The sequence below is a fragment of the Equus przewalskii genome, chromosome 13 (genome assembly GCF_037783145.1).
Source record: "Equus przewalskii isolate Varuska chromosome 13, EquPr2, whole genome shotgun sequence".
In the NCBI taxonomy this organism is placed as follows: Eukaryota; Metazoa; Chordata; class Mammalia; order Perissodactyla; family Equidae; genus Equus; species Equus przewalskii.
The window spans coordinates 76,200,456-76,218,122 of record NC_091843.1 but is presented as its reverse complement, the minus strand read 5'-3'; the positions used below and the strand labels follow the sequence as shown (position 1 = coordinate 76,218,122).

Below are 17,667 nucleotides of genomic sequence, written 5' to 3'. Positions count from 1 at the left end.
TGGTACTGAGGACACAGCACTCAATAGAACAGTTGTGGCTCTGGTAGAATTTACCTTCTATGGGGATATACTGACTTAAACAGTAAACACGTATAACGTGTCAAGGATCATCAGATATAAAGGAGAGTCTCATCAGAGAGAGATGAGCGTGTGTGTCGGCGTGGGGAGTGAATCTGATGTTTTCTCTGTTTCTCTTCTGGTCTTTTGTTCTCAAAGTGTTAGCTACCTTGATGTTATTGTTTTGATTCTAGTCTATTTGTAGTAAAGAGCTTTAAAAATTGTAGCTCCCCCTACTCGCTTGTGCATTTCTTACTTTTAGACCATCTGATCGGGAAAGATTAGTGGAGCATTAAAGATCTTTTGTAGTCTTAAGTATATCATCACCCTCCATTTTTTTCAGGAAGCGATCTTCACAATGGCATCCTAGGATTCAGCGAGGAGTCCCAGAGTGGACTGGAGCTGGGTGAAGGAGCTGAGCCCAGAAGACTGCATCTTATTGTCACAAGGCAGCCAGACAGGTATGTTCATACATATGTGGAAGATATAACATGCTGTGTCTCTATACAGGCTCTAATTTGAGTCCATAAAATGGTAAAGACAGGATGAAATGTTGATAGAAGAAGGCAGTGTGGAATGTGGTATGTCAGAGTTCCAAGGCTCTAGTTCTTAATTTGTGATTTAACGCACTTGGCTTTTGATCAAAACCTTGAACGTTTTGTATTTCATAAAGTACCATACAGATGTTAGGTTACGGAAGTCGTCATTTTATTGTATTTACTGTTCTGTGTTCACTCCGTATACGTAACCATTTACTGTTAGAGAGACTTAGAGACCAACATTTTGCTCGCAGCCTAGTACTTACAGTACACATCTTCTGAGTGCTTATTACGTACATGCACGTGGTGTACACACATAGACATGTATATATACCAACTTTTCCATTAGGGGACTAAATATTCTCTGAAAATGTAGGTCATCTCTTGCCCTTTATTTTTATAATAACAACCATTTTTAGCAGTGGTGTTTTTCCTTTAGAAGAATTCTTGTTAAAAGACAAACAAGGAAGATTCATTTGAAGGCAGGAATTCTCTATAATTTTGTTTTCATATTTCTGCACATAGAAGGCGTAGTAGGCAGAAAAATAGTTTTCGTTTTCACATTCTAGATACTTTTTGATTCAGTATTGAATAGAACTTGGTCAAAGAATGCCACATCAACTCTGGCCTTAATTTGTTATCTATAATGAGGAGAATTGGTCATTTTCAGCATTCTCAGTGGTAAAGTAAGTGCTGCACTCGGGATGAGGAGCTTAGGCAGTAGTAACACATTCTGCATTAGACACGGGGATGATGCACCCTGTTACTGCATTTGCATGGGTTTTGCTTTGTTCCTAGGGCCTTTGAGGATGTCAAGGTCTTTTGGCGAGTCACATTTAACAAAACATCCACTGTCCTCCAGAAAGATGGCGTGAACCTGGTGGATGAACTCCTGTCTGTGTCAGGGACCACGATCTGTACAGCAGGTCAAACAAAATGCTTTATCACCATTGAGCTCAAAGCGGGGAAGGTAAGACGTGATGAGGCACGGTATTGTCAACTTCTAATTATATTTCTTTAGAATTAGTCATTTTAAAGCCACCTTATTGAAACTTACACCTTGTTTATGTGGAGATTCCCTGTGTCTCACCTCGCCAGAATGTCTAAATCTCTTTGTTGTACAACGGACCTCAGACTCAGAATTTATCACATTATGAATTTTTGAAAATAAGCTCATCAATTGTACACCTAAAACTAATACAATGTTATATGTCAGTTGTATCTCAATTTAAAAAAACCTCATCAGTTTTTCCCATTTTTTTTTCTTGTCATTTCCAAGATTCCTCCTGGCCCAGCCGCTCATCGTGTAAATGATCCCTTGAGTCATTTTCAGCTGGATTAGTATTTCTGATTACTCTGCATGTTTAGTGTTTCACTTTTATCATATCCGTAGATTTGATCATATTGTATTCATAGATTTCATCCGTTAAACAGACAGTTCTCTCGTTCTCTGTTCATATATAGTTAGAGAGTTCAGTTTTGACCTACCAAAGAGGCACAGAGGCCATACTGGGGTGAGCCTTTGGATTAGTTTCTATTAGTTCATGTTGCACTTGGCACCCAGGAAACAGGCATGTCCCACTCTTTCCAAAGGAATCTACATTATTCAAATGGTATTGGTCCCTGATGACTTAACAGAGTTTTAGTCATTTAGTAATCGTGTGTGGTTTTTTTTAATGACTATTCTGTGATGTTTTAACGCCTGTGAAGCACTCAGTAGTACTTACTTGTTCTTTACCTATTGCTTCATTTATTAAATTCTAATATTTAATACAAAAAGTAGCCACAATATTATGAATGTTCGAAAGTATCAAGAATGTTCAAAAGTATGATTTCTTAGTATATGTCAAACACTTTAAACAGCAGAAAAAGCATGCACAAATGCAATTGTTTTAAAACATAAGTAGGGACCAGCCCTGTGGCTGAGTGGTTAGGTTCACCTGCTCCACTTTGGTGGCCGAGGGTTTCGCCAGTTTGGATTCTGGGCACAGACATGGCACCTCTCATCAGTCCACACTGGGGCAATGTCCCACACAGCACAATCAGAAGGACCTACAACTAGAATATACAGCTATGTACTGGGGGGCTTTGGGGAGAAGAAAAAGAAAAAAAACGATTGGCAACAGATGTTAGCTCAGGTGCCAATCTTTAAAAATAAATAAATAAATAGGTATACTTAAACCTGTTATGAAATAACAACCTGCAGGTTTAATCTTTTTTCCATTTTTTCTCTAATTGTTTTTTCATTTTCTGAGGATCACTGTAACACTTATGGTGATATTCTCTAAGGTTAAAGTAATACATATGTTCATACCTTCCTGGAATTGTAATAATTTTACTAGTTCCAACAGACAAGAAACACTTGCCTCGGATCCCCTAAGGTTACATGCCCTTGATTGTCACCTCTTTGTTCTTGGTTGGGACCATGGACCGTGGTTCTTGTCCAAATCTGTTTCACCTGAGAATCGCCGGTCATCTGGTTGGGATCCATTGTATGACTTCACTTGTTAGACCAATATGTTTTCTAAGTCCATGCCTTACAGGTTTATTTTTTCAACATGATGTGTTTTCCCCAGAATGCTTTGTTCTTTAGATTTTGCACTGCCAACTTTACATTAGCAATTGCCCTATCATTATGGGTCATGGAGCTGGTCTGTTAGAGGTATTGGAAGTGTCTGTCTGCCTTGTTAATATCTAGTTATATTTGGGAGGACAGTCTAGAGGCTTCGTCTCCTGAGAGATGAGATAACGAATCTGTGTTCTCAGGGCATCTCTTTGGCTCATCTGTTCTGTCACATTGGAACAAACATACAACTGCATAATCTGTCAACTCCTGTGTGGTACCAGCACTCTTCAACTTCTGACATGCTTTCATCTTCATTTGTATGTGTTTCACAGTTACTAATAATTATTCCTATTTTTGGTACAATTCTTAATTTTTCTAGGAGTAATTGTCTAACAATTTTTATTTATTAACCCCTTCCTACTTGCATGCAGAGATAAGAATGTTTATTATTCTTTAGTAGGTGAACACATACTTAGTAAAAGACACAAATGTCTTGATAGAACACTCTTCTACGTTAAAATTAATAAAATATTAAGTATACAGTATTATACTCACTTATTTTGCATTGTAACCACTTTTTTATACACTACAGTAATTATTCTTCTTTAAATACCATTATAGGTGCAAATTCAGTTAATTTTAGTTTCTTCTTAAGTTATTTTCTTTTTTTTGTTTTTTTTTTAAGATTTTTTTTCTTTTTTTTTCCTTTTTCTCCCCAAAGCCCCCCCGGTACATAGTTGTGTATTCTTCGTTGTGGGTTCCTCTAGTTGTGGCATGTGGTACGCTGCCTCAGCGTGGTCTGACGAGCAGTGCCATGTCCGCGCCCAGGATTCGAACCGACGAAACACTGGGCCGCCTGCAGCGGAGCGCGCGAACTTAACCACTCGGCCACGGGGCCAGCCCCAAGTTATTTTCTTTTTGCTACTCAAATATTCATGTTATGGCCACTGAAAGTCCTGTTAAGCTGGTTTTTGTCTTTTCGTATTGCTTTTAAAAGCCCTGGAAGCATATTTGCTTTTACCAATAACATGTGCTCCAGAGCCATCCTGAGTTTTCCTGATCTAAGACATCCAATCAACTTCTGTCCAAGGACTTGATTTCTTTGATCAGAAAGAGTTTAAGGGGCTGGCCTGATGGCATAGTGGTTAAGTTCACATGCTGTGCTTTGGCAGCCCAGGGTTCACACGTTTGGATCCCAGGCTCCAACCTAGCACTGCTCATCAAGCCACACCCCACATAAAATAGAGGAAGATTGGCACAGATGTTAGCTCAGCAGCAATCTTCTTCCAGCAAAAAGAGGAAGGTCAGCAACAGATGTTAGCTCAGGGCCAATCTTCCTCAAAAAAAAAAAAAAGAATTTTAGATATAAATCTGTGTCCTGGAGATGTGCCTGAGAGCTGATGGCAGGCAGAAGTGCCACTGCTGTGAGCCACCAAGGTAGTGACAGAGGTAGAAAATATGTTTTGTAAAATATTGAATTCCTCTTGATTTTTTCTAATTTAGCATATATTATTGTATTTTACTTTTCATGAGTGGGAGTTTCAACAGATACTAATACTTCCTGTCACATTGAAAAGGAGGAATTGAAATTTCAATATTCGAAATATTCGATCATGTAATTCTACTTGAAAGCATTTAAATCTTTTTAAATATAAATTTGTTCAAATAGTTTTATGTCTTCCTTGACCCCCACAAATCCCCATTTCCTAACCGTCCCTTAATGACTCATCAAAATGCCGCTTCCTCCATGATGCCTCCCATGGTATCTTCAGTTAGAATTCTTAATTCTGTAAATTTACAAAGACTTCATCTATACCTTTCTTATAGAAGTTGTCACTCATATTCGGGGTCACAACTTATTATACATATTTTATCTTGACTCTTGGACTCTCAGCTGCTTGAACATGGTTTTATTCATCTTTGCATCCCTCCCACTAACCTCTATAAATAAGTGTTGGTTATTAAAAATTCTATTGTGCATTTTATCTCAAATGGAATTTTTGGTGAATTAGAACCTTGGACAGATCTCATTAGACTTAAAACATTTATTTCATATAATAGATGTTAACCTTATAATTGTAAGAAATTCTTCTGAGATCAAGATCAGTCCAATCTCTATATTGCTATTTGGATGAATGTCTTTATCAATCTTTTGCTGACTTGGTTCTTGACAAGTAAGACTTGTTTGTATTTAGAGATGAAAACAATTTTCACAGAGTGGAAATACCTTGTTGGTGGCAGCAGCCAGGTACAGTAGGTGAAGATCCTGAAAGATAAAGTTCTTTGAAGGGGTCTGTTTGAAGGGGTCCCTACCTGCAGGAGGGAGAGAGAAAGGAGAAGAGCCAAGCAGGGGTGGTGTTGGACACACTGCAAGGAAGGAAAAAAGGAAAGTCAGAATGTGGGTAGGAGAAGAGACTGCCTCCTTCGAGCTTACCCTCCTTGCAGGAGAACACGAAAAGAATTCCTGGAAACTAAAGATAGTATAATTAAGTGGTAAGAGAATGTAGGAGACAGTACCTAGGATGCTAACTGTGTGTATATCGTTTTTCCTAACTAGGGAAATGCCACTGAGCCCATATCCGAGTAATTTCAGTCAGGCTGGAGAAAGAATTTGGTCTCACCTCTTATTTCTCTTTCTAATGTTATGCTCCAATAATAGAGTTGAGTTTTCTTCTGCATCCTGAGAAGCAGCTAATTTTCAAGGCATTTTGCTGTCAGCTGGGGAGCTGTTAAAGGGCAAGGTATAGGTAAGAGTAATATACATTCCAGTTTCAGTAAGAGGAAATTAAAAATGAGGGAAGAAGGAAGATTCTATTCTGAGAAGAATGAAAAAATATATTTTTTTAAAAAACTACTCTGAGCGTCTAATATACACTTTAACATCTTACATTTTATGACTAGAAAGAAAGTTAGTGATCATCCTGTTCAGATTCTTCCGTTTATGTCTGATAAACTGATACCTAAAGATATAAATGAGACTGGTTCTGGGGCCATGTTCTTCTGTGGTGGGCTATGAGAAATTGTTTGGATATCCCAGCAGAATAGCACAACTATTCCTTGACTTTTGACCTAAGAACTATCTCTTCATTTTTTATCGAAGGAAAAGCTTCAAGGATACTGAACTTATTCTGGGGGGTGGCTAAGAGTTTGGCCTCTGATGATAGAAGACCTGGGTTCAAATCTTAGCTCTTCCACTGATTAGCTGGGTGACATTGGACAAGTTGCTTCACCTTCCTGAACCTCTCAGGTTTGATGGGATTAGTTATAGGACTATTAGATTAAATGAGATAATGATCAGAGGTTCTTTGCACAGTTCTTGGCAAAGAGTTGACCCTTCATAAGAGATGGCTGGTATTACTGTTATTCAGAATGGATGGGAATGGAGCCTGTGGCAATTCAGTGACTTGAGTAGTAGCTACATCAACACCAGTGATAGGGGAGTTGCAGATACTGCAAACAACACGTTCATCAGTAGAATTACACCACTGATTCATGGTGGTTTCTCCTAAGCTCCACCCAATCTCCTGACCCTCAACTTAAAGTTTTTCTACTCTATCATATCTCCAATTTTCCTCTCTACAGTTATTCAACTCTTTCATTTTCAGGTTATGAAGAATTTAAATAACGTTCCCTAGTCAATGACTGGGCCAAGATTAGAGCTCATCTTTTGAATTTCAGTCTGTTTCGCCTTTCTCTGCTGTTTTGTCTTATGGTTCTTCATTAGCCAAATGTGTAAAGAAAATACTTAACTTAGGAAGCACACTCTTAACCCACAAAATCTTTTTAAACTAAACAGATTGTTTAGATATTTGTTGCAAATATTTTGAAAAAATATTTAAGTAAGTAAGATATTGTTTCATTATTACTTTGTCTGTTTCTGAGCGGCTCTGAGCCCAGAAAGTCATTTTACATTAGTTAGGCAAAAGATCCTCCTGGAATGCTTCTGACTTAACTAGGAAAGGAACTTGCTGGCAGTTACATATGAAATGGGTTCTCGTGAGGACTCCAGTCATATTTAAGTCTAGAGAAGTTCAGATATGATCTGTCAGTTTTGGTTTCCCAATATACTTCAGGCATATTGTTTGAATAGAGTATTTCTTTGTAAGACTGGAAGATTCCTTTTGTCTCTAGTCTAATTATGTGTTGGCACCCATCTGTACATTGTTTAATTTTAGACGGTTCCTTACTCAGATCGTAACATATTCTTTTGACTCTAAGTGGTGATAAGTGATGTTCTAATCATCATCACAATGAGAAGAAATATTTTACTGGAAAACAAAGACAAGAGTCCCTGTTGGAATGCAGTATGCTGAAACCCTCAGTTAAAAAGAAGCTATTGTGAATTCAAGCTCACGTGGCCATTAGGGAATAATAGTTCTTCAGTATAGTTACTCACACTTTCCTAGTGTTTTAGTTTATTGTATTTACCAAATTGAGTTTCTCAAAAGTGAGAAGAGTAAGTGATCTCCATATTTTAATGTTTACTGACAGTTGATCAGCAAAAGTAAAGAATGATGTGTGCCGTAGGAAAGCTAAACACACTTCTTCAGACAACAAAAGGAGATGAAGTTTATTTACTCTGTGACTAAGATACCACTTATTCTTGGGTAATACTGAAGAGTTTGTTGTATTGTTTCCTGACAGAATGCTCCTTATTAAAATGATCACACAACAAATGATACATAAAAATGATGCATTGTATCAAATTAGACAATGACATGTGCAGTTGAAAAATACATCAGCTAAACTTCTTTGAGTTATGCCAGGAAGCTGACAATACTGCTAAGATTTTTAGATTATTGTGTAAGAGAGAATAAGTAAAAACAGGTGATTGACGGTATATTATAAAGTTGACTCCAGGCTTTAGAAAATAAATTATTTGAGATTGTTGAGAAAGAACTCAGGTGAAATATGAGCAAACTATAACCAGCAGACTAAATTTAGACTTATTTGCCACTGAATTTTGGGAAATTTTGAAAAAATATATAAAATTACGGAATTGACTTATCAATATTAGGTCATAGTTATATAAAACCCTTTAAAAATAAAACCTTACAAAGTGGAAGCTCCTTTTTTCTCCTATCCCCAGTGTCCTTCTCCAACTCCACACCCTGCCCTATCCTCAATCTGCTCCCTCCACCTGAGCCAACTTTGGTGTTTGTTTTCTTTTTTAGTCTTTAAATAAATAAATAGTCACCAACTGTTTGTAATATGCTTTATGTGATTTTTAACTCTATTGTATCATACTATACATATCATTATGCAACTTCACTTTTTCGCTCATTATTATGTTTTCATATCTATCCGTGTTGAAAAATAGTGATATATTCCTTTTAGCTCCTAAATAGTATTTCATTGTATGAATATATTTTATTTATCCTTTTGCTTCTTGAAGTACACATAGCTTGTCTCCTGACATTGATTTTCTAGTAAGACGCTCACCCAGAGAGAATAAAGATGTTTCTTAAAGAAAGACCAAAAAATAAATCCCATGGCAATCTAACAGAAGAATTTAATTTTGTAATTATACAGAATGTATCTCTAGATGTATATTTATTTCTATAATTATGTATATGAATAATACTGTTTCTTAATATCAGAATTCTCTAAGAATAGAAATATGTTAGTAACCATCCTTTTTTTTCCTTTTTCTCATTGTCAGAGACCTCAAGTTGAAATGCATTTTTTTGTGGAACTATATGAAGTAACTGCTGGAGCAGCAATAAACGATAGTGCCAGATTTGCACAGGTTAAATTCTTACAGAGTGATGAACCTCAGAGCCTCGTGTATTTTTCTGTGGGTTCTCGGCTGCCAGTGGCTCATAAGAAGGCCACTTTAGTCAGTTTGCAGGTGGCTAGAGATTCTGGGACAGGACTAATGATGACTGTTAACTTCAGTACCCAGGTGAGCATGGAATATATATTAACACACATTGAGGTGTTCTTCTTTAACTATAGCATGTGTTATGAAACAGGCAATAATTGATACATTATTTTCTGATGATACCATCATACTTCATGTTATGTTTATTACATTAAGCTTTATCCTTGAAACAATTCAGTTTTTTCACTTAGATCATGTTTTAAAGTGATAGTCTTTTCTTTTTTTCTTTCTTTTGACAAAGGTTGATTAGACAATGCAAAGTGTCTTACATAAATCGATAAAATCTCTAGAGAGCTAAAATTTCTTTAGAATGTAGCTGTATAAGACCAGAAACAAAAAATAAGGGTCTTCGTTATGGTTTCTATCTGAACTAGTTGAAAATCTCCTTCTCCAGCACTTCAAACACGAACTGATCTTTATGTTTCTTTAAATCCATGAGTCCATGAGGTCTCACTGCCACTTTTCACATCCATCCTATTAGGTGACATAGGATGAAAGAGAGGGAGCAGGTGGGTGTCCAGGGACTCAGAAGAGCAGTGCTATGTAACACTAAATGACAAAATCTGGGGTTGGTCCACACAACACCAGGCACCTTTCCAGCATTATGTTTTAAACTGTGTTTTAGCAGCAAAACTCTAATATATTAAAACAAAAGTGTGTGTCTACTCTGCTTGAAGCACAGTTGTGGGGACTGGGGCTTGCCCACCTCAGTCCTCTCTTTCATTTCCCCTTCACTCATACAACTCCAAAAAACCTACAATTTGAAAACTACCATTCTGGATGGTGCTGCCATCTCCCCAGCTTCAAGAATCCAAACCTGGTAACTCCATAGGCCTCAAGGTTTCAAAGGTTTTCTTTTGTTTTGTTTTGTTTTTTTTTACAAGATGCTGTTTACTATGTGCTTGGCTGTGTCACTGTGGGGTGGTTCAAACACAGAGAACATTCTGTGCGTAAAATGCACATACCTGCAGCCAGTTTGCTGGAGCAGTCATGTGACTCTGGTTTGCGAGGTTCGGACAAGAGCTGTGGGTGGTCAGCTATCAAGGAAGCTTCTCAGGCAGAAAAGCTTGTCTTTATGACAGAGGCCACAGCATGGCAAACTAGAAGACGAAACTCATTATTATATGAGACACTAGACATAAACTCCATTCTAAACAGCCTTGAAGTGGTTTGAACATGAAAAGAAGTATTTTGAGTCATACTGGGGAGATTTTAGTATTTTTTCTTTTGAGCATTTAGGAGAGGCAGAGAAATGAGAAAAAGTATGTGCTTTATTCCTCCTCTTCTGCCTTGAAATATATATCATCATAGGCTCACTACTTTGTAGAGTGAAAGAAGGGGGATTGGAGATGAAGAACAGATGACAAAGTGATTTTAGTCACATTTTAAACTAGTTCATACACTCAGATGAGATGGGAATTGAAGTTGCCAAAATAAAAATCTGAATGCCGATATCTTTACTATATTCTAATTCTTGGTTTTTTTTGTTTGTTTGTTTTGAGTAATATTAGCCTTGAGCTAACATCTACTGCCAATCCTCCTCTTTTTCCTGAGGAAGACTGGCCCTGAGCTAACATCCGTGCCCATCTTCCTCTGTTTTATGTGGGATGCCTGCCACAGCATGGCTCAACAAGCGGTGCACAGGTCTGCACCCAGGATCCAAACTGGCGAACCCCAGGCTGCTGAAGTGGAACGTGCGAACTTAACCGTTGCACCACCAGGCTGGCCTCACTTCTTTCTAATTCTTTATAAATGATTCCTTGCAAAACACATGCTATCACTAGCATGTAACTCATAGCATTTTTATTACACTATAAAAATCAACATGAGGGGCCAGCCCAGTGGCATAGCAATTGGGTTCACATGCTCTGCTTCAGCTGCCCAGGGTTCACTGGTTCAGATCCCAGGCATGGACCTATGCACTGCTTATCAAGCCATGCTGTGGCAGGCACCCCACATATAGGATAGAGGAAGATGGGCATGGATGTTAGCTCAGGGCCAATCTTCCTCAGCAAAAAGAGGAAGATTGGTGGCGGATGTTAGCACAGGGCTAATCTTCCTCAAAAAAAAAAAAAAAATCAACATGGGGGCCTGCCCCATGGCTTAGTGATTAAGTTTGGTGCACTCTGCTTTGGTGGCCGGAGTTCATGGGTTTGAATCCCAGGCGCGGACCTACACTACTTGTCAGCCATGCTGAGGAGGCAACCCACATACAAAATAGAGGAAGATTGGCACAGATATTAGCTCAGGGCAAATCTTCTTCACTTAAAAAAAAAAAGATCCATGTGGTGATGGAAATGTTCTGTATTGTGACTGTGTAAATGTCAATATCCTGGCTGTGGCATAGTATTGTATCAATGTCAATATTCTGGTTGTGATATATTATAGTTATGCAAGATGTCACCAAAGAGGGTTATTGTGTAAAGGTGTAGGAGATCTCTCTTCATTATTTCTTATAACTGCACGTGAATCTACAATTATCTCAAAATAAAAAGTTTAATTTAAAAAATTAGAAATTAAAATTTCACCTCTCTCGTATGATTTTATTTTCCCATTCCTTCATTGCCCCTGCATTTTCTCTCTCTGAATGTTAGGCATATTACTAGAAGACAAAGACATATAATTCTATTTTTCCAGCAGCTGGCAAGGGTGAGAAAATAATTATGGACCAAGTTGCTATTCTGTTACAATGATATTGATTTTCATTTTACTTTAAATAGATTTGAATAATATAGTTAAAACAGTAGCTGTAGCATACATACCCTTTGGTGCGCCTGTGTTCTCACGTACATGAATACTGTAGTCTTAGCATAAATTCCCTTAGATCTGTATATTTGTGATATAAAGTTAAAGGATATAAAGATTTGAGGTAATAAAAGTGTCACTTGTTCCAGTTATCTTTAAATTAAATAGGCCAATAGCTGAGCCAAATTTGAAAACCAATTCCAAGCACTTTCATTTGTATGTGTGTTCTAGCCCACAGCACACAGTTCAAGAAGGAACATGGCTTTCCTTTTTATTTTCACGTTGCCTCTTCTATTCAAAGGCTATTTCTATATTGATTTTCGTCGTTACTTTTAAATTGCATAGTGCTTCTTATTTGTGCTTATTGTATGTTTTGTAAACACAAGAACATTTTCATTGTTCTTTTTCCTTTAAATGTTAGAATTGTAAAATAAATCCTACCGGAAAACAGTGGACAGAGTGTATGGATGCAGTTTACAGTGATGAAATCACCACCACCTACCTGAGAAATCTACCTTTACCAGGATCTTAGAACTAGCCGCCACGAACTCTTCTCGGATGCCGTTCTGCTTTTTTCCTTGACTCTCCCTGTCTTGTAGATAACGTCTATCCTGACTTTCATGTTGAATTTTCCCTTGCTTTGATTTATAGTTTTGCCACTCTTCTCATGCTATTTAGGTTTACCTGTTTTGGAAATGATGCAAATGAGATTCTTCCAATTGTATTGTTTTATGGTGTGATCAACAATATGTTTTTGAGAAATACTCCCATTGATGTGTGTATATCTAATTTTTGCACTTTCATCGTTATGTAGTATTCTAATGGGTACTTTAATTTATCTATTCCAAAGCGAGAAGACTTCTGAGTTGTGTCCTTCAGCAAGGAAGGAAACCATTTCTACCATTGTGCTGCAAGTGCTCTTGAAAGCCTTTCTCTTCATTGATTTTCATTCTTTGACACAGTTGGTCACTTCCTCCTTCTGAATGCTTGCTCTTCTCTTTTGGGCTTCTGGAACACCACACTTTCCTACTCTTAACCCTGACCTCACTGGCAGCTCCTTCCTGTTACCTATGTTGGTCTTCCTGATCAATAAATATTGAGGTCTACCAAGACTCGCTCTCTAGGCTAGACTATCCAGACCTGTTTCTTCACTTATCGTCTGTCAAATGAGAACTCCTCAATTTTTATCACTAGCCTCTTTACCACCCCTGATCCAGACTCATATATTTGATTGCTCCTACTTGACATCCTCATTTGAATGTCTGAAAGGCATCCCCGGCTTAATATGTGTAATAAATAACTTGATTTCTCCCCTAACAGTATTTCCCCCAATTTTCCACCATTTATCCAGGCAAACAGCTAGGCATTATTCTCAATTCTTCTCTTCCTCTACACCCAACATTGAAATAACCAGAAAGTCCTACTGACTCTACATTCAAAATATATTCTCAGTCTGAGAACTTCTCACTCTTTCTACTCATACGACCCTTCTCCAAGCTACCGTTGCTTTTGCATGAACTAATGCAAAAAACTCCTATCTCTTTTCTCTGCCTCCACGCTCATCCCCTGATGTAGCCTAACTGTACACGAGAGCCAGAATACTCATGAAAAATATGAAATAAAATGTGTCACTCTCCTGTTGGAATCCTCCAGTGTCTTCCTGCCACACTTTGTATAATGGACCTATGTGATCTGAGCCTCGTCCACTTCTTTGATGTCAACTTCGTGTATTTTCATCCTTCTTCCTATCACGCTGGCCTTCTGGTTTTTCCTCTGACATTCCAAGATGGTTCCCACCTCAGGGTCTTTGTAATCACTGTTCCCTCTGCCTAGAATAGTTCTTCCCAGATCCTTATGTGGCCTGTTCCCTTATGTCCCTGAGGTCTCTGCTCAAGTATCACATCAAGAGCTTCCATGACCAACCTTATCTAAAATAGTACCCTTACCATCACCCTGCATTCTCTACCTAGTCTTATTTTTGTTCATAGAATTCATCTTCATGGAAAATTATTTGTTAATTCTGTGACGTGTATACTGTCTATATCTTCTGCTACAATAGGTCCCATGGGTACAAGTATTCTGTTGTTCACATTTGCATCCACAGTATGGCACCTGGCAGGCACCAGGAGTTTAATATTTGTTGGCTCCGAGGTAAATACATACACGTTACTTTGGTTCCTCCTTAACTATGTTTTCATACTTTACAGAAAAGTTTAATAACCGTTAACTTGGAGAAACTCAGAGATATCTATGCCCAGGACCTTATCCCTCAGGGTATTTTCATATCTAAGTGTAAACAAAAGACCAACTTCTTCTGCTTTCTCCTTTCTCCCCTCTTCCTTCTCTTTACTCCTCCAAACTCCATCTCCCTAAAACGTCTATGTGAAAATGCAATGTAAACATTCTCTTTTTTCCTCCATACTTATATTTTGCAGCATCTGTTACTTAAAGCACAGTTTTCAGTGCATTCGCAATTGGAGAAATTCTGCAATGTTTCTTTTCTAATTCTCTTTCTTGATCTATTCTAAGACATTTGTCTTTCCTAACCCTATCACTGTATAATGTGTTTATCTCTTTAATTTATCTTAGGAGGTTAGAAGAAGTATGAAACCCATGTTTTAGTAGTAATACTGTTATGTCCCATCAGTTTGTTTAAGGGAAATAGAATTTGTTTAAGAAATAAGAATGAGTTTAGGACAAAATCAGAAGTGTTACAGCTTCACTTAAGTGTGTTGCTTAATTTCTAGGAGTTGAGGAGTGCTGAAACAGTTGGGCGGACTCTCATATCTCCAGCTATTTCTGGGAAGGATTTTGTGAGAACTGAAGGCACGTTGGTCTTTGAACCTGGCCAGAGAAACACCGTATTGGATGTCATCCTAACACCAGACACAGGGTCTTTAAATCCATTTCCTAAACGCTTCCAGATTGTGCTTTCTGACCCAAAAGGTGGTGCCAGAATTGATAAAGCGTATGGGACTGCTAACATCACTCTCGTCTCTGACGCGGACTCGCAGGCTGTTTGGGGACTGGCAGATCAGCTACAGCAGCCCCTGGATGGGGACATTCTCAACAGAGTGCTCCACAGCATCAGCATGAAAGTGGCCACAGAGAACACGGATGAACAGCTCAGCGCCGTGATGCATTTAATAGACAAGGTAAGAAGCCCTTGCAAGTGTCAGCAGTTGGTGGAGTAAAATTTCATAAATTTAAGAAATAAAGAAAACGCATTTGGTTGTAATGTCAGTTATCGTGAAATTAAGATAGAGTTAAAAAAACATAAGAATGGAATGCATCATGTCCGCCCCTGTCCTTTTGCTTCCATCTGACTGAGGCCTGTTTGGAAACCTCAGTCTTAAACTCAGAGACTGATGAGTAATCTCCTGCAGCAGGAAGAACAGCCCAGTGTCTGAAAAGAGGCACCAGACTTCAGAAGCTGCAGGCTCTTTCTACTTCTCCAGAAACTACATGAATATCTTTTGAGATTGTGTCTCAGTTTTTTGACTCCATAAAGAGTAGTTGGACGAGATTACTTAGTTTTTCCAGTTTAAATGCCGTAGAACAGGAACTCTTGTCCTCTGCTTGTTCCCTGCTCCTCCTGGGCTCTGAAAACTTTTACAGAAAAGGAGAACTGAGGAACGACCTGATTATTTCAGGCATTCAAATTGGTGTGGGCTTAGACCAACCAGGTTTTATTTTACAACTATTTATTTATTTACACTTCTGCAAAGGAGGAAATTAAATGGAGATGAAGATCCTATGAGTGTAAATGAAAGAAAATATCTAAAAAGAATTATTACTAAAGGAAAAGACACTTGTGGGGGTTTATTTGGGGCTTTCTTATTAAGATATTTCTTATTGACATATTTATATACAAGTATAAAAAGTTTTGAGTATGTACATATGAATTCATAAATATCGTATTTCTTACACAGTGACCTTTAAATACTTGAAATGTTTACAATGAGGGTTTAGATTATCATGTCTGTTTTACTTCTTATGTTGTCTCTTAAAATACAATGACTGAAGAGCAGAAAAGAAAATCGTAAAGTTCACAAGCAAGAAGAGGAGGCCTTGCCAGTTATCTTGTAAAGCAAAGAGAAGTGACTGCTATATCATGCAGAGAAACTTCTAGAGATAAGAATTCACTCCGGGAAATATTGTTACTTGAATTTTCTAATGATAAAGTGGCATAGGACAATGACAAGTTGATTTTGGCCAAGAAAGGAGAAAGAATGTACAGTAAACTACATTTTAGAAGAGAGAACGTCATTTCATATGATTTAGAAAAACTGTAAGGAAATTCTGCTACCTCTCTCTAAGTTATATCAGAGAGCTGCATGTTATTGGTTGAGAATTCAACACTTATTTAATTAGAGTCATCAGATAGTACATCTTGATTGTTTTTTATTGCTTCTGTCATGATTAATGAAACTGAATTATGAAAGAAGGTCCTATGGAAAAATGTAATTAACTTTTTTTGAGTAGCCATTAGCAAACAGTACAATTTTTCTCATATGTTAAAATAATTTATATGAAATAAACAACCTGGGAATTATTAGAGGAATAAAATATATTTTAAATGTTATAGAATATTATAAAATCAAGTAGAAAACATAATTTGAATTCTTAAAAGAAAATGATTTTTATGTTTCAACTGAAGCCACCTTTGCTCTGATTACATTCAAATCGTGTTATTGTTAACAAAAATTTTTTTTAATGTCATGGTATACTGTCTTCCCAAATACTATTTTTCTATGATGTCAATACTGAAATCTGGTGATCTGAGTAACTGACTTATTATTCAATAATCATACATAGTTTTATGTAATATATGATATGTAATATATAATATATGTAATATATAAAGAAAACTGAAAAATTCTACTAAGTAACATAAAAAAATTTGAATAAATAGAAATCTGTACCTTGTTCAGGAACAGGAAGACTCAGTATCACAGACAACAGTTTTCTGTAAATTAACCTATAAATGTAATATAATCCCTATCAATATCAGTAAATTATTCTGGATTCTTTTTTTACCTGAACAAAATGATGCTATAATTCACCTGAAAGAAAATACATGTGAGAATGGGCAGAAATTTTCTAAAAAAGAAGAAAAATGAGAGGGGCCCCACCCCACCCCCCACCAGATGTGAAAATATGTTATGAAGTTACAGTGATTAAAACTGGGTGGCACTGGTGCAGGCATAGACATTCAGGTCAATAAGATGGAACAGAAAGTGCAGAAATAAACACAAGCACGTATGAAAAGTTCTTATATGATAAAGGTGACATTTCAGATGAATGGGTCAAAAATTATTATTCTGTAAATGGTGTTGAAACAGCTGATTTAACCAGTTGAAAGAAAAACAGAGCTGGATCTCTATCTTAAATCCAAAATAAATCTCCAATCAGAGACTTAACTGTGAAACTGAAACCATTAAAGTACTAGCAGAAAATGTGGATGAATCATTTTTAATATATAAGTTTGAAGTGGGGAAGTTCTTTCTAAAGCATAAAACAAACCCAGAAGCCATAAAGGAAATAATTGATAAACCTGACCCCATAGAGTTTAAACAAAATTTCTCATCACATATACCACAAGCAAAGTCAAAAGACAACTAATGTTTCTATGTCAGTCATATTGTGATAAAACTGGGGAAAGAAAGAAAAAAAAAATCCAGCTATTGGGTGTGGGGAACATTTGTCCAAATACATGAGTAACAAGATAGTTTATTTCAGCATTACTTCTAATAACAAATTTGAAAAAATAATAGCCATTAAGAGGGACCAGGCATATCTATAAAATGCAAAAAATTTTCATGTTTTAGACATATTTATATTAATGAGAATAAAACAATAATGAAACAGGCACT

General features: G+C 37.1%; 1 protein-coding gene across 1 annotated transcript in view; it reads left to right on the top strand.

The window, feature by feature from the left end:
* The window catches only part of ADGRV1 (adhesion G protein-coupled receptor V1), a 511,275-nt gene that overhangs the window by 208,266 nt on the left and 285,342 nt on the right, over window positions 1-17,667 (top strand). Inside the window, exons 76-79 of the mRNA XM_070569690.1 lie at window positions 401-518; window positions 1,395-1,566; window positions 8,825-9,067; window positions 14,539-14,946. Coding sequence (XP_070425791.1) covers window positions 401-518; window positions 1,395-1,566; window positions 8,825-9,067; window positions 14,539-14,946 — 941 coding nt within the window. The remainder of the gene's footprint in view (window positions 1-400; window positions 519-1,394; window positions 1,567-8,824; window positions 9,068-14,538; window positions 14,947-17,667) is intronic.